Source organism: Melozone crissalis, unplaced genomic scaffold (genome assembly GCF_028551555.1).
Source record: "Melozone crissalis strain CALT ecotype California unplaced genomic scaffold, PUWL_Pcris_2 ptg000013l_1, whole genome shotgun sequence".
In the NCBI taxonomy this organism is placed as follows: domain Eukaryota; kingdom Metazoa; phylum Chordata; class Aves; order Passeriformes; family Passerellidae; genus Melozone; species Melozone crissalis.
In genome coordinates, this window is record NW_026535791.1 from 44,333,150 (window position 1) to 44,359,716 (window position 26,567).

At 38.7% G+C, this 26,567-nt stretch overlaps 1 protein-coding gene across 13 annotated transcripts in view; it reads right to left on the reverse strand.

Annotated features, from left to right (window-relative positions):
* Window positions 1-26,567, reverse strand: part of INPP4A (inositol polyphosphate-4-phosphatase type I A) — a 110,660-nt gene that overhangs the window by 14,183 nt on the left and 69,910 nt on the right. For 7 of the 13 annotated variants that reach the window (XM_054272197.1, XM_054272195.1, XM_054272189.1 and 4 more), the window contains 15 exons: window positions 25,917-26,007; window positions 25,100-25,247; window positions 22,070-22,200; window positions 21,600-21,704; window positions 20,694-20,802; window positions 19,055-19,072; window positions 16,424-16,607; window positions 14,697-14,915; window positions 13,381-13,519; window positions 10,466-10,498; window positions 7,227-7,399; window positions 5,300-5,423; window positions 4,262-4,388; window positions 3,742-3,882; window positions 2,312-2,409 (listed from right to left, as the gene is read on the reverse strand). In XM_054272197.1, the coding sequence (XP_054128172.1) occupies window positions 2,312-2,409; window positions 3,742-3,882; window positions 4,262-4,388; window positions 5,300-5,423; window positions 7,227-7,399; window positions 10,466-10,498; window positions 13,381-13,519; window positions 14,697-14,915; window positions 16,424-16,607; window positions 19,055-19,072; window positions 20,694-20,802; window positions 21,600-21,704; window positions 22,070-22,200; window positions 25,100-25,247; window positions 25,917-26,007 (1,840 nt within the window). The remainder of the gene's footprint in view (window positions 1-2,311; window positions 2,410-3,741; window positions 3,883-4,261; window positions 4,389-5,299; window positions 5,424-7,226; window positions 7,400-10,465; window positions 10,499-13,380; window positions 13,520-14,696; window positions 14,916-16,423; window positions 16,608-19,054; window positions 19,073-20,693; window positions 20,803-21,599; window positions 21,705-22,069; window positions 22,201-25,099; window positions 25,248-25,916; window positions 26,008-26,567) is intronic. The other 6 variants (XM_054272198.1, XM_054272190.1, XM_054272193.1 and 3 more) reach the window with 2 other exon arrangements.

Consider the following 26,567-nt stretch of genomic DNA (forward strand, 5'->3'; position numbering starts at 1 on the left):
TCAGCATGACCAAGTGCCAGATCCTGCCCTTGGCTCACAACAACCCCAGGCAGTGCTACAGGCTGGGGCAGAGAGCCTGGGAAGCTGCCCATTGGGAAGGGACCTGGGGGTGCTGGTCCACAGCAGCTGAACATGAGCCAGCGGTGCCCAGGTGGCCAAGAAGGCCAATGGTGACCTGGCCTGGATCAGCAATGGTGTGGCCAGCAGGAGCAAGGCAGGGATTGTGGCCTGTACTCAGCACTGGTGAGGCCACACCTCAAATCCTGTGCTCATTTCTGGGCCCTCCACTGTAAGAAGGACATCCAGGTGCTGCAACCTCAGTGGTGTCCAGGGAAGGGCAACAGAGCTGGTGAAGGGTGTGGAGCACAAGTCTGATGAGAAGCAGCTGAAGGAGCAGCTGTTTAGCCTGGAGAAAAGGAGGCTCAGGGGACCTTACTGCTCTCCACAATCACCTGAAAGCCAGCAGGGCTCTTCTCCCAGGCAACCAGCAACAGGACAGGAGAAAATGGCCTCAAGCTGCACCAGGAGAGATTTAGATTGGATGTTGGGAAATATTTCGTCACTGAAAGGGTTGTCAAACATGGAACAAGCTGCTCAGGGAAGTGGTGAGTCACCATCCCTGGAGGTATTTTAAAAATGTGGAGTTGTGGCATTTGGGGAGACAGTTTGGAGTGGACTTAGCAGCCCTGGGGAAACAGTTGGACTTGATGATCTTAAAGACCTTTTCCAACCTAAACAATTCTACATTTCTATTCTATAATTAACAATACTGTGCCTGTCCTGGGCTGGGCTGTTTGATTTCTACATCTAGAAAGAAACCAATACCAGTAAACAAAAAGAGGGCACAGGCCATCTCCTCTCTCTAAAGACAAGGTGAGCTAACAGAACAAGGACAAGGAGCTAAGACTATTTCTTAGAAATTCTGCAGAGTTTAGAATTAATAACACAGACACATGGACAGTGGATAAGGAATCAACTTTTCTTGTGTAGTGCTCCTGAAGAGAAAATTTCCTGCAATCTTCCAGCAGATAGTTCACTGGGACCTTTGTCCCCTAGAATGATCTGTTTGTTTTTCCTTTTGCCTCTACCTACCACAGACTACATAATTAGGCATAATCACCTGGTTTGCAGTTAAATGTAAAATGCTATTCTTCCTTGATAAGGGTTCACAGAAAAGCACTATTCATTTTGTATATCCTAAATTATCACAACTTTCAGGAGAAAAAAAAAAGAAAAAGCCAAAAGATGATTGGATCAAACATAAGAGGTTTGCGGAAGAGGGAAGAGACTGAAATAAAAATAAAAAAAAAGGCAAGCAAATAAAAAGGAGAGGAAGGACCTGAATGGGAATTATTATTATAAAAGACTAGACAGATACATGAACAAAATTCATTTTAAACTGGTTAATTTTTGAATCATACAAGAAAATCTGATGCTAGACTACTATACAATAAAAAATTAAACTTCACAGCTAACATTCCAGAGAATTTATTATGCAGCAGTATGAATGCCTGGATGGAGGGAAGCAGGTTCTGCTCACAGCTGTATCAAAAAAAATTCAAAGTAACCAAACTTGCAATTACACACTTTAACAGACAGAATTCTTACTATCCTGTTGCATGCTGTTGCATTTGTATTTCTGGAAAAAAATTGTAACTGTAGAGCACATGAAATAACCTTAGAAGAGGTTTGATTGTAATAATAAAGAATTTATGAATTTTCACTATTTTTGTAAATAACACTTATGGCCACTGCCTTCTCAATAAAACCCCAAGCAGTAACAAGCAATTAAAACACCAGTAAAAATTAAGCATGTAGCTTTTGTCACTCTTCCAGGCTCTCTGTTGTTGGCTGCAGATGCAACAATTACAGGGAAGTGCCAAAGGAAAACAGAGGGAAGTGACTGAGTTCCAAAAAACTGGCAGTTGTTCTCTGTGCAGGTTTTATCATAAGTGCAGAGAGCATCACCAAAAACTGCAGGTAAAAGTGCTGCTGCTAGAACCTGTCACTTTTACACCTTTACCTTACAACAATCTCACTGCCTAACTGGATGATTATACAGTGCATAGTGCACTTAGAAAGAGATGTAAAAGTAACCTTAAAAAGGAAAGTTAATCAGTCTGACCTTTAAGCTCTTGAATCCACTCTGCTTTAGTACTAAAGTATTAAAACAGAGTTGTATCGTTTCCTGGAAGTTATTAAAGCTGGCGTACCATCAACATTTAAAAAACCAACATAAAGCAAACAAATGAAAAAATCAGCCTGAATTGTGCCGTTCAAGCAAATTTGTCATTAATTACAAAATACTTACAATCATCAGGCAAAACTTCCTTGAACTGCTCAAAATATGAATTCAATCTCACTAAGCTTTCCATGTTAATTATTTCTTGCAGTGAGGTGTCTCCAAACCTTTAAAAGGAGAAAAAAGGAACAATTAAGCCCAAGGAAAAATGTTTCTCTTTTTCTTTGAAACAACTGCACTTGGCAATATGTGTACTAAAAAAACCAGTTTAAAGATTCATCCCAAGATCTCCCTAACCATTCAAGTGCCAGGTGAAGAGTAACAGAGAACTGTTGTAATGATTCATTACAGAGAAAGAAAATATATGAGTATGAGGGGAAAAAAGGAAGGAAGGCATAAGAAAAATCTTGTAGAAAATAGTACTTAAATTCTTTGGCTTTCATGTCTGTCTTTCAATATTAAATTCCTACCTGGCAAATTTTTTACCTAAATTTAAACTTTTAATAATGGATTTAATAGTTTAGTTAATAAACTAATAATAACAACCATAACATCAGTAGATAGGACTGAGAACGTTGACTTCAGGTACGTAAATGAAAAATAGGATTAATAAACCATGAATGTAATAAATATTGTCAACAATGCCCCAATGCATCTTATCTAAATATATCCACTTACACAGATGTACACACAGAGTGCTGACATCTGTAACTGTGCTAGTCACCTTGGGCTTCCTTTGAAGGCAACAGAGAACAGTAATTGCTGCAATGCTTTTGTTCAGACTTTTTCTCGTTGTCCACCACCACAGTGCACACTCCAGCCTGGTACTAAGGCTGCTGTCACAACATGCATGTGCCTGGCTTCACTGGAGTGCTCCATTGGAGCAGTGCCCTGCCAATGTACTCTTTATAGGATGTGGCCATAACAGAGGGAATCTGCTGGCTCTTCCAGAACTGAGCAGTTTCCATAGCAAATATAATTACATAATTATATTTTTCAGTTTTACAACAGTAGTGTTGCATTACATTAAAACTGCAAGGGTATGTTAAAACAGAGGTGCACCTTGCCCATTATCCTGAATTTTGACAGTGACCAGGAGAGGGAGTCTCAGGGAGAGTGCAAAACCAAGACAGTAAATACACAACAATACCCAGAATGATCTCAGCCTCTAGTGATCTGCCACTCACAGATTTCTTAAGTCACAAGGAGCACCTCTGTGCTAACTAGCCCTTGATAGATCTCCCATTGTAAATTCATATCTGAACCACATAAACCTGGACTAATCTCAAACTCATGAGGTAAGTAGTTTCACAGCTACGTGGCACATAAAGAAGGACTTCTTTCTGTTTGGCATTTGGCAGATTCATTTAGAACAGTGCTGCCATGTTCATGTATTGGAGAAACTGAATCAGTCAGTTATGTAAGAGTGCAATTCCACATCAACATAGTTCCATTGCTGAACTGCCAGCAAGGCTGAGCTTGCCTGACTGGACACCTACTTCTCTGCTAGGGTTTGCTGCTCATTGATTCCCACGTTGAAAAGAACAGGCTGAACCCTCAGCAACATTCCACTTTGAATCTCACGTGGCAGCAAATCAAACAAGGCGCTTGGCAGAGGGATCCTCACGTTAAATCCATCACTGAAAAGAAATAAACAGCTGTGAGACATAAGGATAAAAAAGCTACATTCCAAAAATGTGTTATTTGTCTAAAGAGGGATAACACCTAGAATATAATATAAACATTAAAAAACAAACACCAGTCAGAACTGACTCTGAGGAACTGCCACAACTTGCTTCTAGTCAGAAGATCTATTCTAGTTCAAAACCAAACCTGCAGCAACCTGTAATGGTGCATTTATAACCTCATAGACATTCATATCAGATCTACCAATCTCCTGACAATGGCTGATTTTGCTCTCCTCATTTATACTGCAATTCTTCTACAACTTGGGTAGAAAAAGCCAAATTTTAGCATCTTCCCACTCATGAGGAATAAAGTATATTTATTGTTTTTTACCGATTTCCAGTGATGACTGGCAGCATGTCAGTAGATGTATTTGATGTAGCCTGAGTTACTTTAAAGGTTACATTCCTCAAGTCCATGATTCCCAAACTCATATCTTCCAGCATTGCCAGCTCCTCACCTAAATCCAAGAGGAAAAAGTGAATTGTAATTACTTGTTATGCACAACTTTCCTTTGTCAATTTGATGGCAACAATAGGCCAACACTCCATAGAGAAGTTCCACAGATGAAGCAGTGCTGCAGCCCTGGTCTCCCGCTTGTCTACAGACAACGTCATGGCTGATTTTTTGAGTTCAGTTTGTCATTAATTACAAAATACTTACAATCATCAGGCAAAACTTCCTTGAAATGCTCAAATAACTTGGTGTTTTCAAGTTTAGAAAACACCAGTTTTCTAGAACAGTCCAGACTACTGCTCTTTTTATAAGTATTTTATATGCTGATTTTCCAAGGTAGGTGATGCTAATAAGTACTTCTCAGCATTGTCAGAGCCATGATATCCTTTGCACAAGGTATTCTGGATTTGTCTAATAAAACATTCCCTAACCAGTATCCAGACAGCTTTTGAGACATGGAAGTGAAACACTTCTGAGTGAAGTACTTTCCCTTTTTCATATTCTCTCTTCAGTCTCACATTGTGCTGCAAGACTACAGAAGTTTCAAGAAAATTCAAAAAGTGTATTTTGGGCACAGTTTCTCCCAGCTTACCAGAACTTTCATCCAATTATTTTCTGAAAAAAAAAAACCCCAAAGACCACTGTGATACATTTTAGTCTTTCTTAAACCTTTGAAATTCTATTATAAAAGAACTACACTTATCTTTTGGAAGCAATTCAAGCAAGTGTAAAAAAATTCAGAGTTTTTAGATAATTAAGTACTTTGGCTATAATCTAGTTTTGCATTTTAGTTTTTAAAATAATTTTGTAGCTGAGCTGCAGATTGTCCCAAACACTCAGATCCTGCTGTAGCCAATTTAATGCAGAATTTGCTGACTCAACAGCTAATCCCACCCCCTGGCCTTGTGCCTTTACCATAAGTGCTCAGCAGGCTCTCAAACTGTGCCAGCAAGCCAATGGTGTAGAGTTGTCTTAGAAATCCATCATCATGCAGGCAGTTCCTCAGTTTGATAATGAAACCACAAATGAGAGCTGTCAGCTGTGAGAGAGGAAACAGACAAGAATGAAATGATTCAAAATAAAGAAGGTTCTTCAGCCCCAAACAAAAATCACAGCATGTATAAGAGGTGCAATAAAATCTGTCACATAGATGCACTTTTCCTTTAAATATCATTTTTTCCTTGCAGCTGAAGACAACCAACCAATGAAAACCCAAAACACTCATAAAATCAGATTCAGGGCACACTGCCTTCATCTCACAAGCTGTCTCAAAATGGGGCTGCTGTAGATCTCACACCTTGTTTTCTGAACACGATCACTTGTGGTAGGGTCTACAACTTATGAATTACAGAAGTTGCTCCTTAGAGAATTGGTTTTGTTTTAGACAGAAAAGCAAAACAGCTAGTTCCAGGCCAAGAATTTTGATAGTATGAATAAATTACTGCTTTTCAAAAATTACATTTGAGAAAGCTTTAAAATGCAGTATCTGTTCACATTATGAAGACTTAAACTCTGATATTACAAGATATTCAGAACAAGATCCTGAGGATCTAGTCCTAAGATTAGTACTAAGTAGTACTAAGTACTATTATCTAAAATTAATACTAGTCTTAATTCACTGTCCACAAAGGAATTTCCCAGGTGATGGCCATCTACTTTGTATATAGGCGTATGACTTTGTTATAGAATTAAACAGAAGAGAATAAAGTTCTGAACATGATGGGTAAACGTATCCAAAGGATTGAATTTTAAAATTATCTGCGTTATGTGGTGGGTTTTATATTAGAAAATTCCCTGATTTTATCTCTATGATGTGGTAGACAGGGAAAGGCGCCGCGGAAGTCGCCTGCCTTGTATCAGAAGGCAACACTATGAGATCACAGTATCAAAGATTCATTAAGGTTGGAAAACACCTCCAAGATCACCAAGGCCAACCCAGCAGCACCACAACGTACACCACTAAACCATGTCCTCAACTGCCACATCCCCACACATTTTTTGAACACTTCAGGGATGGTGGCTCCACCACTTTCCTGGGCAGCCCACTCCAGGTCTTAACAACCCCTTCCATGCAGAAATTCTTCCTAATATGTACTCTAAATCTTCCCAGCACAACTTGAGGACATTTCCTCTCATCCTGTCACTTGTTTTACATTTTTGATATTACATTATCAGACTAAAGCCCTGCCAGTGATGTCCAAGAAATAAACTGTTTAAAACAAATGAACAAGACCATGATTTCACAGGAAAGCAGACATAATACAAAGGTGTAGTGGGTAGAGGATTTTTTTTTCTGTGGGCAGTGGAAATTTTTTTAGTGCAGACACGTGCTAGTCAGTGTCGGACACAAGAGATGCCAGCAGGTCCAGAAACAGAACTTCTGGGAAAAAAACCCCAGAACTAATTTTTCCTCCTGTAGCTGGACTTCTGCTGGGTTTGTCCATGCAGAAAACAACAAAAGGCAACTGAGGGAGTACACCTGCTACTCACAGACCTTTTTGCCCCCCTGTCTCACACCTTACTTTTTCTTTGGCCTGGTGGCATTGGAAGGCAAGGGCTGTTTCTGAATACAGCAGGATATTTTAGCATACTAGTATTTTTACTAGTTCTGGAATAATTTTTGTTTTTAATAGCAAATGACTGTATATCCAAAGAGACACCTAATTTATGAATTGTCAAATGCACATAACCAGTAAGGACAGGATAGCACAGCTTGCAAGGGGAAATCAGTGTCAAACCTGGGAACAGATCTGAAAAATTCTGGAAAGAATAATCTTTCATATTCATAGAAACCCCACCAAACATGGAAGTGAAATCAAATCATGCATATGTGCTTGCTTACAGTCTGGCAGAAGACAACATCCCTGCGATACTGAAGGCTCAGGCAGAGCCCTATTGTTGGGGCACTGTCCTGCATTAATAAAAACACCATGGCTTTCTTGGCCTTGTCGCTCATCATGGCTACACAGTCAGTGAGTGTGGTCAGCAAGGGATAAAGAGCTTCACTCCATTCACCTGGTTGAAAGAAAAAAAATATTAGCAGGGTTGGAAGGACTTTATTTGAAACAAACACACATTAAGAAGAAACTTCCCGTTGCAGGACAAATAATTCACATTTAGAACTCATTTTATTTTGGCTGGATGGTTATTCCCTGCTTTGTAATAATTAAGTAACCTTACAGTGTGGTTATTGCAGGAGGAAAATATGGAGAATTTTACTTTGTAAAGCTGTTATAACTTTCCAGGCCATGTAAAATTTACCAAAATTTGTGCCCACACAACAGGCTGTACAATAGCAGATTTGGAAATCATAACAGAAACATGAACAATTATATACAGAAGTGTATATAACTGCATGTTCTTGTTTAAACAAACCCTTTCACTGCACATACATGGACAGACAGTAAGGAGTCCATTGTATTACAGAAATGGGGACCATCTGCTCAGCCATCTCTGTCAATGAGATTCCTCCCAAACACCTGCCTTTTCAATCTCTAGCCTCATAGGTGTATCATTCAATTGCTTCACCACCTTATTGATCCTTATTGCACCTCAGTGAGGCAAGATGATGTTCATCTCCTACTTGCACCTAAGAATAATAAGGTGTGAGGTGAGAAATTAATGTAGGTACTCTTTTAAGTGTTCCCTGTCTCCTGAACAGTTTTAAAGGCTTTAAGTTAGATAACAAGAAATATTAAACATAGTGAATTAGATGGGAGTCCTAGATTGTTGGAAGTACTTTGGAGCTTTTCTTCCACTGAAATAAACAACATATGATCCAGAGGGATTCTGTTCAAGGTCCTGCACAGAAAGCACAGAAGTGAAACTGAGTTGTCCAAGTCCTTCTCTTTTTACAGGGCAGGACAATATGTTTTATTTTTTAGAAGCACCAGAGCTCACAAACAGCACACACACAACTCTCACCCCAGCTGGCTGTAGGAACAAGGCAACATACAGACCAGAACCTGCATGAATGAGACACTTAAAGTCCCCGAAAGTAAATTGTTTGGGATTTTGATTCAGAGGCAGAACTAAGAGTCAGTAATAATAAATGTTCCTTTGATAACCAGCCAAAGAGGGGAACTCTGGAAGTCTGCTAACAGAAACATATCTGGCAAGAGTAACAGAACTATCCTTTTGGCTTTTGTTCTATGTGGTAGATGCAAACTACACAAAGAGAAAGTTGTTTGACTCTATTTCATTGCCTTAAATAAAGCAGGAAACATCAAAAGAACAGGCAAGGAATCACAGCTTATCTTCTAAATTCTATTAAATATTTATCTCAAAATTAGTCAGATGCCACAACATGGCCTTGTGAACACTTAGAAAGCAAAATACAGATGAAACTAACAGTGTTTCTTTTACTGCATTTAAGAGCTTTTCTGTAAGCAAATGAGAATAACGAGAACTGAAAATATTTTCCAGCACATCATCATCTCACTGACTGTATGTACATACATGTATATATATATATATGTACATGTATATAGCTACTAACTCAGTGAAGATTTAAAACTGTAGTGTGTCTGACAGCACTTCATTTTAAAGATATGTTTATCTTTGGTAATCACAAAGTGCACTGGTAAAGATAATGCAATTATTAGATGGGTTTCTTTCTTCCAACATTCACATACAAGGCAGGGACTCAACTGAGGTAGTGAGCAAAAATCCTCTGTGCTGTGTATTCTCTTGGTTTAAAATTCTAGCCATGAAAAAACAAACCCTTGTCAGTCTGCAAAGTTCTAAATGATTTTTTGCTGCGTACTTCACAGAGGTGTCACCTGTGCTCCTTTTTTTCTAGTCAGTGGCAGTTGTTATTAACAGTGAACAGGAAGAAAATGAATTGCACTCCCAGTCTCAAATTAGGTTGGAACAAGGTAGGGGTGTTGGGAAGACCAATGAGTTCACACAGTGAAATTTTGCTGACTATATACTACTGCCCATTTCATAAAAAATAAGTGTCTTATTAAGAGAACCAAATACATAAAGCTTGTAGGCTCTAACGTCAGGTGGGAAAAGTTCTTGCTTTTTTTGCCCTAAGGGTCTCTTCTCCAGAGCAATAAAAATATCATTAAAACAGCTGTCCTCCAAGGCCTTGAAAAGATATTTTAGTCTTTTCATATTAAGTACAGAGGGACAAGGACAGAAGAAAGAATGTTAACACTGGGATGAGACTCCTAAATTCTGTATCCTGAAACATGAGACTTGCAATCCCCAATACCACTTGGTGTGCACCTGTGGCCTCAGCTCTCTTCACAGAGAGCAGAAGGCACAACCTGCCCAGGATTTTTCCTGGGGGAGGTAGTGAGAAAGCTCAGAGAAGAAGAAAAACAATTCTTATCTTCACTTGTTCCATCTGTTGTTTGGCACATGTGGAATGTGTTATGGAGATGGTTTTCCAAAGAGGGATTTGTTAACTGGGCTCCGGTGACGGGTGTTTGGATTGATTGACCAGTTAGGTCAAAGCTGTTTCGTGACTGTCTGGAAAGGGTCATAGGTATTTTCTTGAGCATAATATAGTATAGTTTAGTATAGTATAGTTTAGTATAGTACAGTATGAATATAGTATAACTTAATAAAGCAATTGTTCAGCCTTCTGAAATCACTGGAGTCATTGCACGTTATTCCTTGGCTGGGGGTCGTCCTGCGTCAATATGCACCCACAACAGAGATTTTCCATCAGCCTTGTTGGCTCCTCCATGTTCTCCTCAACTTCTCATTCAGAAAGACCAGCTCAACAGCCCATGTGAAAGGGCATGTCTGAAATTTTAGACTCCCACAGACTTCAATGACATTTGGAACAAGCCTCAATCCATTGTCATCTACATCACTTTGCTGAAACACATCAACTGGAGAAATCAGAGGCCCTTAACAAGCACTCTCCCATATCTGGACATGTAAAAAGACCAGATACCCCCTGCACTCTTAGGAAATAACTGCTCAACAGCTTAGGTAACTCACGTGGTGTTGTAAAGCATTGCCATTTCAAAATGGTCCATCTTAAAGCAAGGCACTTGTTCAGTTAAGTATGAACAATCCCCTGCAGTTTTCAGAAGAAGCAGAAGCCATGAATGCACATACCTGGGGCAGATTCTTCCAGAGTAGGGCTGCAATCTGCACAGAAATGGAGGGGCAACATGCATGATTAAGGAGCAGCAACACAGTCTAAATACAAGCAACTCAAATGCTCAGTGCCAGGGTTCTCAAACATTTTCACTGAGTGAAGAGGAGCTAGGCAGAAATACTCTGTTGCCCCCAGGCATGGAGGGCATGGGCTGTCTCCTCCACTCCATTGTTCTGATCAGAGGAACACCTGGATGGGGACTTGGAGGAAAGCCAGTACCTGCTAGCTCAGAGGCTCGCTGTGGATTACCAGCAAGGGCACTGTCAACCCCCAGTGATCCACAGGGCACAATTTGAGAACCACTGGTTTACTGCAATCACAGATTAAGCTGGCAGTAAGGCTGCTAAACAGAAGAGCGAAAGACCAGCAATAAGTTCAATGCACTTAACAGAAAATTACATTAAGGCACCCACAATGTAAGAGTAAGAAGAAACCAGTACTTTGCTACCCGAGTCAAATTCCATTACACAATTTCTGAGATAATTAACAGAAATTTTAGAATGTATATTAAGGGCTGAAACTCCACCAGTGAAGTCTGTGAGTATTCCATACTCACTTCAGTGGGAGGATCAAGCTGTCAGATGAAAACATACTACAGGTCAGTGCTAACAGTAAAAAATAACATAAGCCCTGTTGTAGCAAGTCCTGCATTAATGAAAAGTAGTTTACTAAGCTAACAGAATTTAAGCTTCTGTTGTTTATATCTAGATTCACTAGTCAATCAATTATAAATCTGAATATAACAACAGAAAATATAAAATTCAACAGTGTTGCATCAGGACAATCATCTCAGCTAGATAATCAGAAAAACCTCTCACTAAATTAAAATCCATCATGTTCACTAAAAGAAACTGTATGTCCCTATGTGGTTTTAGTAATGAATATCTAAGCCAATAACCTAAGTATGTTTGAAAATATATTTTTTAAGTTTCCTTTCTACTATTTCAGGCAATATTTTCTTTCACAAACATTCATTTCTAGAGAGATCCTTCATTCAAATTTTTCCATCCCTCTCTTACCAGTTCTGGAACTATCTTGCTTGGCTTGGTTTTACATTGCTTTCAAAATAATTTCCGTCTGCTCTCTGCTCATTTATTCAAAATTCAGAATTACTGACTGGAAAAACCTTAATTCTTTCAATACACAAAACCAAAAATGTTGTGATTCTGAACTTAGAAAAAGGACCTTCTTTGTCCTTCAATTCTGCCCGAGATTCTGTTGGTTAAACAGAAGGATTTTTTCCCCCTATTTTGGAAGGACAGCAGGGAAAAGTTACAGAAATTCTTTGCACTAAAAAAATCTTCGGTTGGGTCACAGAGTGAATTCCACTTTTACATGGTGTAAGTGTCAAGATCCAGAGCAGATTTAAAAGAACCACTGAAAATGGTAGGAAAATATTATTCTAAGTTGTTTCCAGCATCCAATTGTCTTGGGAAAACCTTCTGACAACACTCAACACAGATTTTTCCCTGTGAATTTTTAATATTAAAAATCCACAACATTTAATCATTTGTGTGAATGTGCATTGAAGGTTACTGATTAAACTTACATGTAAATACATATAAAACTTCATGTAAACTAGCTGGCAAGCAAAAACATTTATAGGTATCAAACCAGTAAAAGGAATTTAGTCAAAGGTTATTGAAACAAAAACCTACACTCCTATTTTTTAATAATGCACAAAAATGTCAGTCTAATCTAGAAAAACATGGTTGTCTAAGATACTAAATAAACTATAAGGTAACATGCAAAACTACACAAAAAATATATTAACATTTTCACTTAATTTTTGCCTTTTTTTTCTTAAGGCACTCCCACTGCAACACTAACAATGTGATGGACATGAAGTCACAGACACACATAAGGGACAAGGGCCATCAAACAAGACAGAACAGGACAAAGGAAATGAGAACACAGATCAGGCATTTTAGAGGTTCACTTCGCCCACCTGTGCTATTAAGTGGCCAAATCAGAATGACCACATGCAAAGAATGTCAGAATAAGTCAAGTACATAAGTAAATAAAATAATTCTGAAATTTAATGCACAGCTGCCAAACTGTCATTCTAAAATTACAAGGATTTATTTCATTTGCATGCTTACAACTTTACACTGGGTTCAATACAGCACCCACTTGAGCTTAAATTTTGAATGGATTATTCAACTAAGAACTTGCACTGCCAATTCCTACATTCCAGCTACAAGAAGTCTAAATAATTGAGTGCCTCAGCACCACAGTTTGGGTTAAAATTTGCTTTGAATTGTTAGGTTCATCTACATTCAGCTCAGTCTAATGGGACTGCTTGTGGTCCTCTCCCATGCTTTAGCAGCCCAGCTGGGACTATCAGTTTTTTAGTAGTGCCTGCACTTCTCTCATGTTTTATTTACCTGTAATAAGCTTTGATTGCTGCAAAGAAGCTGAAGCCAACAGGAATGCCAGCAGAGGTGGTGTCTGTCATGTGATAACCCATACAACTGCTTTACCAGCTTAAAACACACAGGGTGAAAACCAAGCGACACTGCCACCAATGGATTTGGAAATTATTTCAGTGGGACCAGGATTTCAAAAGAAGTAATGGGCTTAGCAGCTCCCAGTACACCTAACAGCTCTTTCTGCCTGACATCACTGCTTAACACCACCACTGAGCTAAAAACACATGGAGGGCTGTAGGGGAGGCTCAGGAATGATGCCAGCACACAGGAAGAGAGCAGCAGGGAGAAGCAGCGTCTGGCATACGCACTTGTCTTGAGAGAATGGCATGCACAGGATGGTGTGGATGAAGATGGTGGTGAGGATGATGAAGGTGGTGAGGATGATGAGGTCTCATTTAAATCTTCTGGATTTATCCAGTAGGCACGACTGTCCCGATTACCTTTCTTACTGGTACTGCTGACATCACACTGGAAAACGTCCTCACAGCTGTCACTCTGCAGGCGCTCCTTCTGCAGGAGTTTGTCCACTCGCTGTATGATACACTCCAGACTTTTGTCAACATTCAACCAAACTTTCTCCTGAAAAGAAAACATTTCTTTCCCAGTTTAAAACCAAAAGAGACACTGGGTAACAAATCCCTTGGCGATATATTTCCTCCTGTGATTCTAGTCCCAATTCCTCTACAAACTTTCCTCTGGACTATTGGTTGCATGTGTGCATGTGTGCATTGGTTGCATTAGTTGCATGTAGTGGTTGCATGTGTGCACACACAAATTATGGATATTTAAATAACATATACCAGGATGTCAACAATGTCTAGTGACATGACTTGTGTGCTAAATAGCAAAGTTATTTTCTGTGTAAGCTTGCCAAACGATTTTAAGTTCCTCCTCTTGCCCTATAATTCCAATTTCTAGATGGCACTATTGTTTACTCTTGAAATTCATGCTTGACATAGTAATTGTATACAATCACACATCTTTTTTTCTTTGTAACTCAGTGAACAACAGATAAAATGACTGTATTACAGCAATGCCTAAACACTGAATTAGCTTTATTTCTATCTTATTACTGTGAGTTTGACTGTAAGTCAAAGTATGCCAAAATAATTACAACTAGCAAGGATCCATTTCCAAAATGAATTGAATCTCTTTTAAAAGTTGGTATTTCCCAATATTAGCAATTGCTTTAATTAATCTTGACTATTTGCGAGATTTAGTAAACTTCTGCTTATTTAGCACAATGACAGAATTTACACAGTCCAATTTTCATTTTGATTGGCAGTGTGGTAGGGAAAATAAATTAAATACTTTGTGCAAACAGATTTAAAATCCTGTTCATAATCAAAACAGTGATTGACTGCAAGTTCTAAATGTTTATGGGAGTATTTCTGTAAGAGGAAGGCCAAATTGCATAGCTAGCACCCCCAAAATACGCTTGGGAAAGTGCAAAAGCCCATTGTAGTGTGGTCAGTTCTTCACTTGAAAACCTATTTACTTTCCCTTGGGCCTCACCTTAAAAATGCTGTGTACCTCCTCTAAGAGTTTCCACTGTTTACGAGACCCAGAAATATTAAAGCCTGCTTGTATTCCCATGTCAAGGAGTAACTGCCTGCAGGATAGAGACAACATCTTTGCTAGCTGACCAACACCTCCTACATACTCATCCTATGCATATCTGGTGAGCAGCTACAGAGCTTATTAAAAAAGAAAGTAAAAAGAACAAAGGATTCATCGCTCCACTATGCAAACATACCCATTCTTCTTCGTGCCAGTCCACCTGCAGAGAAGATCGACTATTTCTTCCTGTCCATCTGGCCACAAGTGTGTCTTGATCATTCCTTAGCATCACTTGTTCCCCTTCCCCAGAGGTTGGAGATGCTTTTGAAGCTATATAGTCTGGCCTTGCAGCATTCAGTCCATGTATTGAATTTGCCAACAGCTTGCAGTCACAAACTGTGACAAGTTGCCGGGTCTAAAAAGCAATAAAGCCCCACATTTTGAAAACTTTTCATGATTCCATTCAGTTTATACTTTTCATGATTCCATAGACAATTTATACTGTATTTTTTTCAAGAAAGAAAAAAAAAGAAGCAGTATTCTGTAAAAGAAATTATTGCTTGAAGGTGCCTTTAGAATACTTTTACAGAATGACCTTAAAAAATAGTATAGGATCCCAAAACACAAATGATACATACAAAGTCTGTACTACTATATTAGATTTCTAATTGTTGAAAATTTCACTGAGGAATGTGCAATTCATCTTTATTTGCACTTTATTCTCCATTTGATGAAAACTTAAAACAATGTGCAGACACATGTAGTGTCTGAGCACTGAAACAGGCTCCCCAGGGATGTGGTCACAGCACCAAGACAGAGCTCAAGAAGTGTTTGGATAATGCTCTCAGGCACATGGTGTGTGTCTGGGCAGGGCAGGACCAGGATGATCCTGATTATAGTCCCTTCCAACTCACTATACTCTATATTAAATTATTTTTATACCCCACACAACAGTTGCCACACCAGAAGGATCAGGTTTCACCCCAATCATCCTGTCTGAAATCATAAAAATATTTAAGAGGAGGGCTGAAGGTATAACCCACTAATCAATGCAATTTGTTCCCTGTCTTATTTAGCTGTGTTGTATTAAAGGATTTCTGTAAACCATATGAATAGGAAAATTATGTGGCCTGAGTGTCTACTAAAATACCAACAAACAAGACATGAATATGTTATATATACACATAATCCAGTTGTAGAAAATCCCACAGAACAATTAAACGCTGTATTCATTTAGAATGAGTACTACAATAAATAACACATTTACATGAGGTCCTGTTATACAAAGTTGTATGTGTATCCCTTCCACTGGGACAATTTATGTCAAGCTGATTGGCCCCTACTGCTGTTTAGAGCCTTCAGATCTGCTTCAAGGACAGACAAGGTCAGTAAAACTGTATTTGGGTTTTTTCTCCCTGTAAGATTGTGTTCAGCTGTGGATCCAGTCTGTTTTTTGTTAGCACATCAAGAAATAACTTGTTTACATTACTATAATTCAAGAAAAGGTTATGTCACCATTATTCCTTATTTCACCAGTGGAAAAATACAGAATTGTTTCATTAACTTTCACACAGTTGCTGCTGCTTGACAGATGACTCAGAACATTAAAAAAATCCCAGGTGGTTATGGAGAAAAGGATATAAAAGAAAGTGAAGAATGCACATTACTGCAGTGTGATGAATGAATAGAGGGAATCTGAGGACATTGCACTTTCAAGAGGAGGTAAAGGCAAGAGTGTCAAAAGTAGGAGATACATAAATAAAACCAGGAACTTTTAAAGGCTTATATAACTTTTGTTTAGGTCTGTGCATGTTACAACACTACTGAAAAAGGTAAAACAGATGTTTCAAGAAAAGCTACTAAAGGTACAGACAGAACAAGCAATACACTGTGCTTCAGCAGGGAGATGAATTATTCTCCTACCTTATCTGCTAGGATGGCAAGTGTTCTTTCAAGGCCATTAGCTGATCTATCCTTGGCAGCTCTTGAGAGCCTTTCTGCATAGTAACTGACTTGTGTTTTCAGGGTGTTGATTTGTGCAATAATTTCCTTTGCTCTAACGATGTCCTGTGGGATGTATATTATAGACTGGGAACCTGTTGAAGTGCTGAAAAAGAAAGACTGATTTTAGGGGGGAAATTGATCTACAGGGACACACATTACAGTGGCATGCTGGGGAATTAATGGCAGACAACAAAAATGTACCTAAACTGGTGAACAACAGTGAAAGTCCAGTGGGCAATTGCACAGCAGGAACATGATGCTAGAGACTTCTCTGCCTTTAGTAAAAGTATTCAGATGCAGATTTACTAATACCTAATACCAAGGGGCTGTGGGCAGAGTTTGCACACCAGAGGAACAGTTTTGCTGAGGAGAATGTGGGTGACAGATTTTGCCATCAGATACAGAACCACCTTTTGCAGGGACATCTTGCTCCATTCTCCCTCTTCTTACAACAGAGATACTTCACTGAGGCCTTCCTTACAAACATGTTTTACCATATATCTACTAATATAATGAAAAGAAAATCTATGCTTCTTCTAACACAGAAATGCCACCCAGATCCATAATGCAAACACTGTTGTATTAACAAAAAAGTCCTTCTGCAAGTATATAATTTCCCCTATTGCAGACCAGAATCAAGTTACGCCAGCAAAAGCAATTTTATGATATGTAAAAAATCAACATGCATCTTCAGGCTGATCCAAGGACACTGTTCTCTGTGTAGTTTCTGTTAGCACACACTTAAAATACTAAACTAGGGACAAACATATCTTTACATGGGGATAATGCAGCTACACTAAGACTGCTTATTTGACAATGGAGAACAGATTATGCCCTTTTAAGTTTAGATGTCTATAGAAGTTGCTTATGCAATCCAAGACAGATGGTCTACAACTGCTGGAGAAAGAATGGCACTTCCAAAGGGTAATTTGATCCCACTTGAGAGTCATTCACAAAAGCTGCCTTTTAACTTAGAAAATTACTCTCAGTTGAAGTTGTGCTCTTAGTTAATTATTTGGAACCGACTGACAACTACTCCCTTTGTCAAGCAAAATGCTGGGTTCTTCCTTCCCAGTAGGAAAGGTACCCAAATACTAGGCCTTACATCATCTCCAGCCGTGCCAAGTGCAACATCCATGCATCAAGCATGAAAGGACACCTATTGTGTATTACCTTAATTTTATTATTTTTTTTCAGTCATGAATGGCTTCAGCATAGTGACAGCACAGAAGAACCTACTGTTTGCACCCATCTCAGCACTGTTAAATGGAGACAGCCCTGCTGAGAGGTTACATGGAGAGGGGTTTCTTTTTCAGGAACAGATCATGACCTCCAAGGAGTGGGAACTCTGCTACCCTTAGAGCAATGCTGTTCATTTCTGCAGTGTATCTGTGAGGTAGGAAACGAGGGTTGTGTTCAAAATCATGTCACAATTCCAATTCTTATCCCTTAATGGATATTAAGGCAAGGGAGAAGTCTAATGCCAGTGTCTGCCTGAGCTCCATTACAAAAGAAAGATGAGGGATGTGTTATCAAAGGATGTAACTCAGAAGTGATTCCTGGAAGAGTTTTCTTGTTTGTGCTCTGCCCACCCACCCAAGAGGCAGAGAACAACCACTTCCCAGCACTGTTATCCCATACAGCAAATTAATCTCAGGTTTTAGGGCTTTCCCTGTACTTGATTTGTGCTTTCTAGTGACTGGTGATCTTAGTGACAATTCCTCTGAGCAATTTCTTTCCACAACAGTGTGGTTAACATGCATAAAGACATAGTTGGCAGAAAAGGCCATGCAGCATATTGAGATTGGATTTAGAATTGTTATATTTTTAACAATAAACATTTGCTAGGATGACTGGGGAAAAAATTATGGTGTAAAGTTCACATATACTTACTTTCCAACCTGCAATTGCTTTTTCAAATGAACAGCTCTCATTGTGTTATAGCAGCAAACTGTAATACAGACTTAAATTCTCAGTGAATTAGGGGTTCAACCTTAATAAGAGTAATTTAGAGCAGAATTTCTGCATTTTTCAACCACCCAGCAATGTCTGCTTTTGATAGCACTGAACACCACAAAATGAGAAAAAATATTATGTGAAAATGTTTAAATAAAGACAAGGATTACAAAAGTATACATCATGCCAAATCTGTCACTATCAAGGTTTTAAAATACAAAAAATTATCTTAATTATCTTCCATTACTGGCAAAAAAGTTTCTCATTCCAGAGAGTTTTCACTGGAAATAACAAAGGAAAATATATAAAATCCTTGTGTTCTGATTTTCAGTTTTTTTAACTTCTTATGGTCAGAGAGAGCCAGAAGTTAGCTGTTCATTGCAAACAAACATTGCAGATGAAATGAAGTTCATTCACACATCATGTTCTACAAAGCAGCTACAATTACTTAGAGCACAATTAGGGATGCCATGATGCATGACATTAAAAAGCCCTGCACACTTGAAAACACACCAGATCTTTGCCAAACAAAGGAAAATAAAACAACCCAGAGAACAGAAACCCTCTATAGAACTCTTGGAAACAGAAACTCACCAACACTCCTCATAACTGCTACAAAAACAAAAAACCAAAATAAAATTAGCAGATTGTTAGCAAATACCAAAAGCAGAAACAAAACAAAGTATGACTGGGGAAATAACTTATTTGAGTCATGTTTTCAATAAGATGGGTATGTGAAGTTGTAAGCAAAAAAACACAGATTGCCAGATGACCATGAGTTGATCTGGGGAAATGCTGTGAATGCACCAAGCACAGTTATGCCAATGAAAGAAGAAGGAACTGAATGTAACAATGAAACTGAGGAGATGGATCTCAGTTCTACTATACTGGCTTTTTTAATAACATAGATGCATTTAAAATGAAAGTTGTTCTTCAAATGTTGAACCTGCAGTTTTCATGGACCCAGAAGGAACAGTTCTGAAAAGCTTAGAGGAAAAGTTCTGGATAGAAATTAAACTCTCCATTCAACTTAATTATTGGGTGAGGGGGAAAAGAACAAATCCCCTTGGGAAATTAGCTATTGCAGGAGCAAGAACCACTTCAGTGGCTACGCTGACAGAAGGAGGTAATTTCAAAGAGCAAAAGTGGTATCAAAAGAACAGAAAGGGTGAACCTGCATACCAGTGTTCCCAAGTTTACAGTTTCCCATCCTAGTGCACTCTGTCAGCCTGAGTAATTGCACTAGGTGTTTTTGCACCAATCTGTTTATCAGTTCGTATCTAACTGACATTCACAACATGCTGCTATTCATTTCTCTACAGCCAAAATTAATTCTGCAGTTAATTCCCACGTCATTCCCTTGTCCTATCAGCTCCAAATCCTACTAATCCTTTATTTGGAAGGACATTATCAAGGTCTCCTTTTCCCTGACTACAACAACTCCTTGTCCTGTTGCTCCTGTGCCTTAAATGCTCCACAGAGTAGCAGAAGCAATGCAGACCCTGCAGCGCTCTCCCTTCTCTGGGAGCTGGAGTGGGTGCCATGTTAGCAAATGGGACCTTCCCAGCTTCTGCAATCCCTATAGCTCATACATCCACTCTTCCACAGAGGTCACTGGGCAGTCCCTGTGGACCCCATTGGGGTCAAGTATCCTGCCTGTAGGGCAGAGAACAAATTCAGAAGCCCAATCTCTGCATAAACCTTAGGCAATGCAGGAAAGCCTCCAGCAATAGTTTCAGAACTAAATCTATTTTGTCAACAAGGAATTTACTAATCAGGTACAGCAGGTTCCTACCAAAGAGAGCTCAGCAACAGGACCTGGAAGCTATGAGAGGGCTGAAAGTCTCCTGAAAATAATGGGTTGAAGCATGATGTAGTGCAGCTGAGGATGTTCAGCAAATGTTCTGACCCACAACTGGGCAGTACCCAAACCCAACACCTAAAATAACTAAATTAAATGAATCAACAAGTATTCAGAAAAATTACAGTTTTCATAAAAAGACTCTTAGAAAGAGTCTGTCAGTAAACAAATAAATACAGTAATATAAGGAAGAAACTGTTTTCCCTCTCCTTCTTTGGAAAAAAAATGCATAGAAAAATATTCAATTCATAATATTGTATAGTAGTACTATTGAATGAAATAAAAACAGAATGGAATGATTTTCCAAATAACTGAGCATGGACCAGGAGGAAAACGCACAATAATAGCTGACACAATATTATTTCTACTTACTGTTTCTTTGCCTCTTCAAATTTATGCAGTTTTTTCCTCAAGCCACCTGATTTAAAGCCTTGACAATGAGCTGCTGGTGCTCCTATGGTGACTATGTCATAGTTCTGATCTGGGATGGACAAAAAGGACTTACAAATGAAAACCTGTCATCTTTAACATGGACAAACAATTGTGGACAAACAATTGTGTAAGCTCAAAATCTTTTCTGAAAAATTTCTGGAAAACTTTGCCAAGGTTTGAAAGACATGGAAAACTGAGTTGTTCTAGAGGCCCTGGAAATCCATCAAATACTTTTTCAGGTGAAAGAACCATACATGAATGCAGGTCCTTTGTTTCTTAATCTAGAAGATGGACTGTGAAAAAGAAGTATTGAACACTGGTCTGTATACAAAGCTTGCCATTACTGGAATCCCTCACATGGACACAAGTGTGTGTTCATGATCACAGGGAATTACTGCTAAAACAAGGGAAAGCCCAGATTATTTACAATGAAACAAGCTTGATGTGAAAAAATGTGATTTTGCATTGCCATACACATTGATTCTGGAGAAAAAGCACACAAGCTTAACAAGAAACAACAGTCAGAACCTTTTTTATTCTACTGCAATTCAGAATGTCTGGAAGGGACGCAGAAGCTAAACCCAACCCTACTACGAGGGCTAACTTGTGCCACCTAGAGTTCAGTTAACTCCAGAACCTAGTTTTGCCACCTGAAGAACAGCAATAATTATACTTCCATCTCTTCTTTTGTAAAGAGATTTGGAATCTGAGAATAGAAGGTGCTACAAAAATGCCAAGTAGCACTACTACTATAGTTTGCAGAAACTTGGCTGTACGGTTGACGATGGAAATTAAAAAAAGAGGAGAGAAAAGTAACAAGACCAGTGAAGAAAGAGAAACTAATACCTGATCCTCCATCATCCTGGACTCTCATCCTCTGTATATGTAAATTTGTGGGAACAAACTCCAGTTTTTTATCAGCTTTCAAGCTACTGGCTTTAAATGAAGGACCTGAGAAATGCAAGACAAAATTAAGCATAAAACTCTTCTCCTTGTGCATATGTTAAAACATTCAAGAAGCTTTATTCATCATTTGCTATGTGCTGAAAGTAAAGCAGAGAAAATTAAAAAGAAAAAACAAACCAAAATCTTTCTGTTACTGTTCATGCCTTGTCCTCTACTTTCAGAGTAAGATAAGAGAACAAACAGAATAGACAAATATTCCCCGGTAATTAGCAAACTCACAATAATTATTAATAAAGACAAAAAATATAATAACATTGTTTACTCATCATAAAACCTTCTGGGTTCCCAATTTCAGAGAAGCACTAACAATCCTGGTAGAGAAGAATCATGTTTTTATAAAATAAAATCACCTTTATACTGGTGCAGGTCAGTCAGATTTTCCTGGTAAGTTAAAATAATTGTTTGGTACTGTGTAACTATTTGTCGACGAAGGCTTTCCCAACAAGGAGACAGTTCTCCCAATTCTTCTAGTTCACAAACCCTGGGGGGAAAAAAATTGGGGAAGGAGGGAAAGAGAGGTGTTTATGTCCATAGTCCACTTGACCAAGAATGAGTTTCACATCTTATCAACAAAACACCATCCTCAGCTGACACACTCTCAATTTACCGTGTCTGAGCTACTCACCAGACTGGAAACAACACGTATCCCAAACTTCCAAACGCACATCACAAGCACATCTCAGAGCACAGGCTGAGCACTACTCTGAGGTAAATTGTTTCCTCACAGGCAGAATACACTGTACTCCCCCCAGGAGCCTCAGGTGTTGATCCTAAGCAGAACTTCCCACCTTTCTGCAGGAGCTTTCCAACTATATGAGGATTGGTAAATGATGGCAACTGTCTTGTGTCAGGAGACTTGGGACAATGAGGACCTTTTAAGGACACTTTACTGAACTGTGGTGGCTCTTTAATTAAAAACTCTGACAGAGGTTGAGTGGGATATTAGCACCTATCTGATGTTAGGTACAAGGAGTATATTCACTGGTAAGGTAGGTACACAACAGTTTGCAAGGCCAGGGAAAGCCTAAGAAGTGTAAGCATTAAGGGTTTGGAGAGTCTGCAAGCATTAAGGGTTTGGAGAGACTGCAAGCATTAAGCATTAAGGGTTTGGAGAGACTGAAGATGAACCAAAAAAATCTTCATCTGAAATCCAGGATTTTGGGCACTCAGGGTAGAATAAAGGAGGACTGGACATCCACAGATACAAACAGGAAAACCCCTTGTACCCCAACTGCCAGGTTTCCAGTCACACATGGCAATCCTCTGTTACATACTGTTCCCCAGCAGTGCTGCTGAGAAAATACTCAGTGTATTTCATGACACATTTGTATTACTTTCTTCTTGGATTAGTGTATTATTTGGAATAAAGGAAGAAAGAGGAAAAAATAAACAAGTCAACACCAGACTAAATTCAATAGCACATTACCCCGGAAAAGGTAGAACAATCATCTGTCAAAAGGATCCAGCACTTCTTTTTGCAATTCTCTCAATATTCCTAATTCCATAGTTTTAACCAATTGTCTGTGTATAATTTAAGACAGCATTTCACAGAGCAATTCCCACTCCACAGTACTTTGGATATTATCAAAAAGAACTAAATTTCCAAGAAAAACATCAGATTGATTTGCCAACAGGCAACAGCATAAAGTATATTTATCAGTGACCTAGATAAAGACACTTCCAGTTTCATCATAAAACTTGCTTTCTGCATAAGATGCTATTATGATTACCTTGTCAAACTCCCTGCTCAAAACCAGCCATGCATCTGAGCCCTGGTCTTCCTGAAGTAAATTCACAGCTTACCACTTCAAGTTTACTTGTTTGTCCCTTAGAGCCAAGCAGCAAGGAATATGGATGCCATAAATAAATAGGCAGTCAAAACGTCACACCCCCTAGATGTTTCCTTTCAAAGGGCTCTGGCCCAGAAGAGTTTTATCTAAGAGACAGCAGTTGTGATTATCCAAGGACGTTTTAAAAGTCACCAGGATGTGAAGACAGAAACAGCTGTGCTTGTTTAGCTGTCTGTCATTCCTCCAGGCTGCAGCACTGAGAAGGGAGAACAGAGCAGGTCAAATTTGAGTGACTCTATGAATACAAAGTGTGATTGTGCACATTATTGAGGGTCACCTCAACTGAACAGAGACAAGGCAGCCTTTCTCAGTAATTACACAAAGGCCTATTTACCTCTGAGCCACACCACCCAGTGGACATATACAAGGTCATATTAACAATCACCTGGGCTGTTATTAACCTGTACCTCTTTACAACAGGCATCCACCAATCTCTGCATGATTTTAGCAAGAGCATCTGAACAGTCACATTTCATGGCCAAGGCCTCTAACTTCACTGTCTACAGTCTTACTGAAAGACACATCTTTTTGCTCATTCACCCTGAATTCTCCTTATATTCAAGTCCTTAACCTTCATCCATCATACATGGCATCTTATGGATAAACTTCCCAACTCTTTATTATTATGTGGTTGTATCTAATAATGAATAGGTGCTTTTAAACCTACTGTGAGAAAAGCTGTACAGAAACAAAGATGCAAAATAAAAAACAAATACCTCATGACTTAATGTGCAATGGCATACCCCTAGCCTGCTCCACCAAGGTTGTAGTCGGATAGCTGAACAAGATAGAGCATTCAATTTCTAGAATCTAAGCACACACACTAAAAACATAACATCAGAAAGTTCAGAAACTCAATTAGCTTTCCCATGCATTACAAAAAGTCTCTGCCATCTTCCTGTGAGAGTTTGTCATTTTCACAAAATATGAAAATACCTACAATGAATGGATTAACCCATGATTTTATTTCACTATATTCCAAAGGAACTGAAATGTCCTAATATACAATAACGAGAACACCAGTTAGTATTAATTAAGGTCAGACTTAGTTAAAATCTACAGGATTGGATTAAAATACAGTCAAAAAAAAAGCCCAATACTCAAAAACACAGCTAAAATGTTTTAACATTCTAATCTTGGCATTTACAAAGAGTACATAAAACATTAGATTTGCAAACCACAGCCTACAAATGTAGGGAAGAAACAATCATAAAGGAGTATGTTGTCTGGAAGAAAGTTAATTGCTTCAAAAAAGCAAATTCAGACTAAACCTACAAAATGCTTAACAGATTTCCTTCCCCCTCACACCTCCTAAAATGAGACCATGTCATTACTGTACTACAGCATTTCATTTTACTTGCTTTAATTCTGTTTTGTTTTCCATTCAAAACTACTCTTCTGACTCTCAAAGCCATTTCTTATCTCACCGAGTAGTCAGTGCATTAACACAGATACATTTATGCCTTTTTAACTCAGTAACAGCCACATCACTGCTGTATTACTGCACATGTAATCCATCCCAAAACTCACCTTGCTGCATCTTCCTCTAGAAGCAGCTTCACAAATTGTCTAGGGATGTGCAGTGACAGGATGCTCTCTGCCATCTGCTCCAAGATTCTCAAGTGGTTTCCATCGGTGGTTGGGAAACGATACATTCGGCAAATGGCACCACCAAACACTGAAGAATTAAAACCATGTTATTTAAGCCTAGGATCTGACTTAAAAGTGTACAAAGTCTCTTCTTTCTTAAAGTAAATGGCTTCAGTTCACTATGCTGAAACACCCTGCTGTAAAGATCTGGTTTAAGCAGGCATCAGTCTACCTTTTGCAGGCATGGTCATTCTGCAATGGCCATTCTCCAAGTGTTTGCAGGAAAAGCCTCCACTCCAAATGACTTACTACACTGCTAAAGAAGCTAAATTAAATACATATTCACCTTTTAAAATGCCCTTTTTTTTGTCTATGTACTGTGCATTTTCCTCTCACGCAACCATTTGCTGGAAAACTAACTCTTCTGCAAGATTCTTTTTGTAAAGCAATTTGTTTTCCTCTGACCCTTTCCTCACCCTGCAACAATTGTTTAGGAATGGACTATGAAATTGCATGAAAAATGTTATATTACAGTCAATCTAATGGCAAGAGTTTGCTTCTGCTGTTTTTACAATACAGAATAGTGCATATGATAAAATGATTTATTCTGGTATGACCCTCAAAGGACTGCTCAATCAGCAGCCTGCTCCTATTCAAATGAAACATCTGCTGAAATGCCCTGGGGCCACAGGCACACAGGGCAGATCAGCTTTTACTGATACCTAAAGCTTACTTGTTACAGCCCAGGGCAGCTTACCAGATTTCAGTAGTGCATCCTTCCGCAATGAAGCATATTTGGATCTGATTCCTAAGGATTCTGTTAAACTTTCATCAACTGGCAACACAGTCTGAACAAGAACAAAAACAAGAAAAATCAGAAATAGTAAAGAATGAAACCTCAGTGCCCAAACAATATGCAGTGATGACCTATCAGAAAGACTTCAAAGAAATATCCAACTCCGCACATGCTTTAAATAAATATTTCAAATATTTCTACTGTGAATAAAAAATATTGCAGGCTGAAATAATAAATCCTATTTACTTCTATGCACACTTCTAAATACTACAAAAATTTTCATCCAGGCTTTCAATTATGCTAGCACAGCTCCAGAATCCTTGCAGGTACTGCATCAATAGTCATGAACAGATCTGGAGGATAAAAAGGGATTCTAGTGCACAGTGTGAATATAATACACATATAAGAGTGCAATGATCACCAAGATACTCAAAACACAAGCTTTGCAGAATTAAATATATGTCTAGGCTGAGAAAGTACTGCAAACATCTGCTTTCAAACAGGTCTGGGAATTCCCTAGCATCTTCATTACAGTTTTGCCTAATGGTACCTTCCTATCCACAATGTGAAATAAAATACCACATGTCTCTGAAACTGGTAATCCATGTGCCA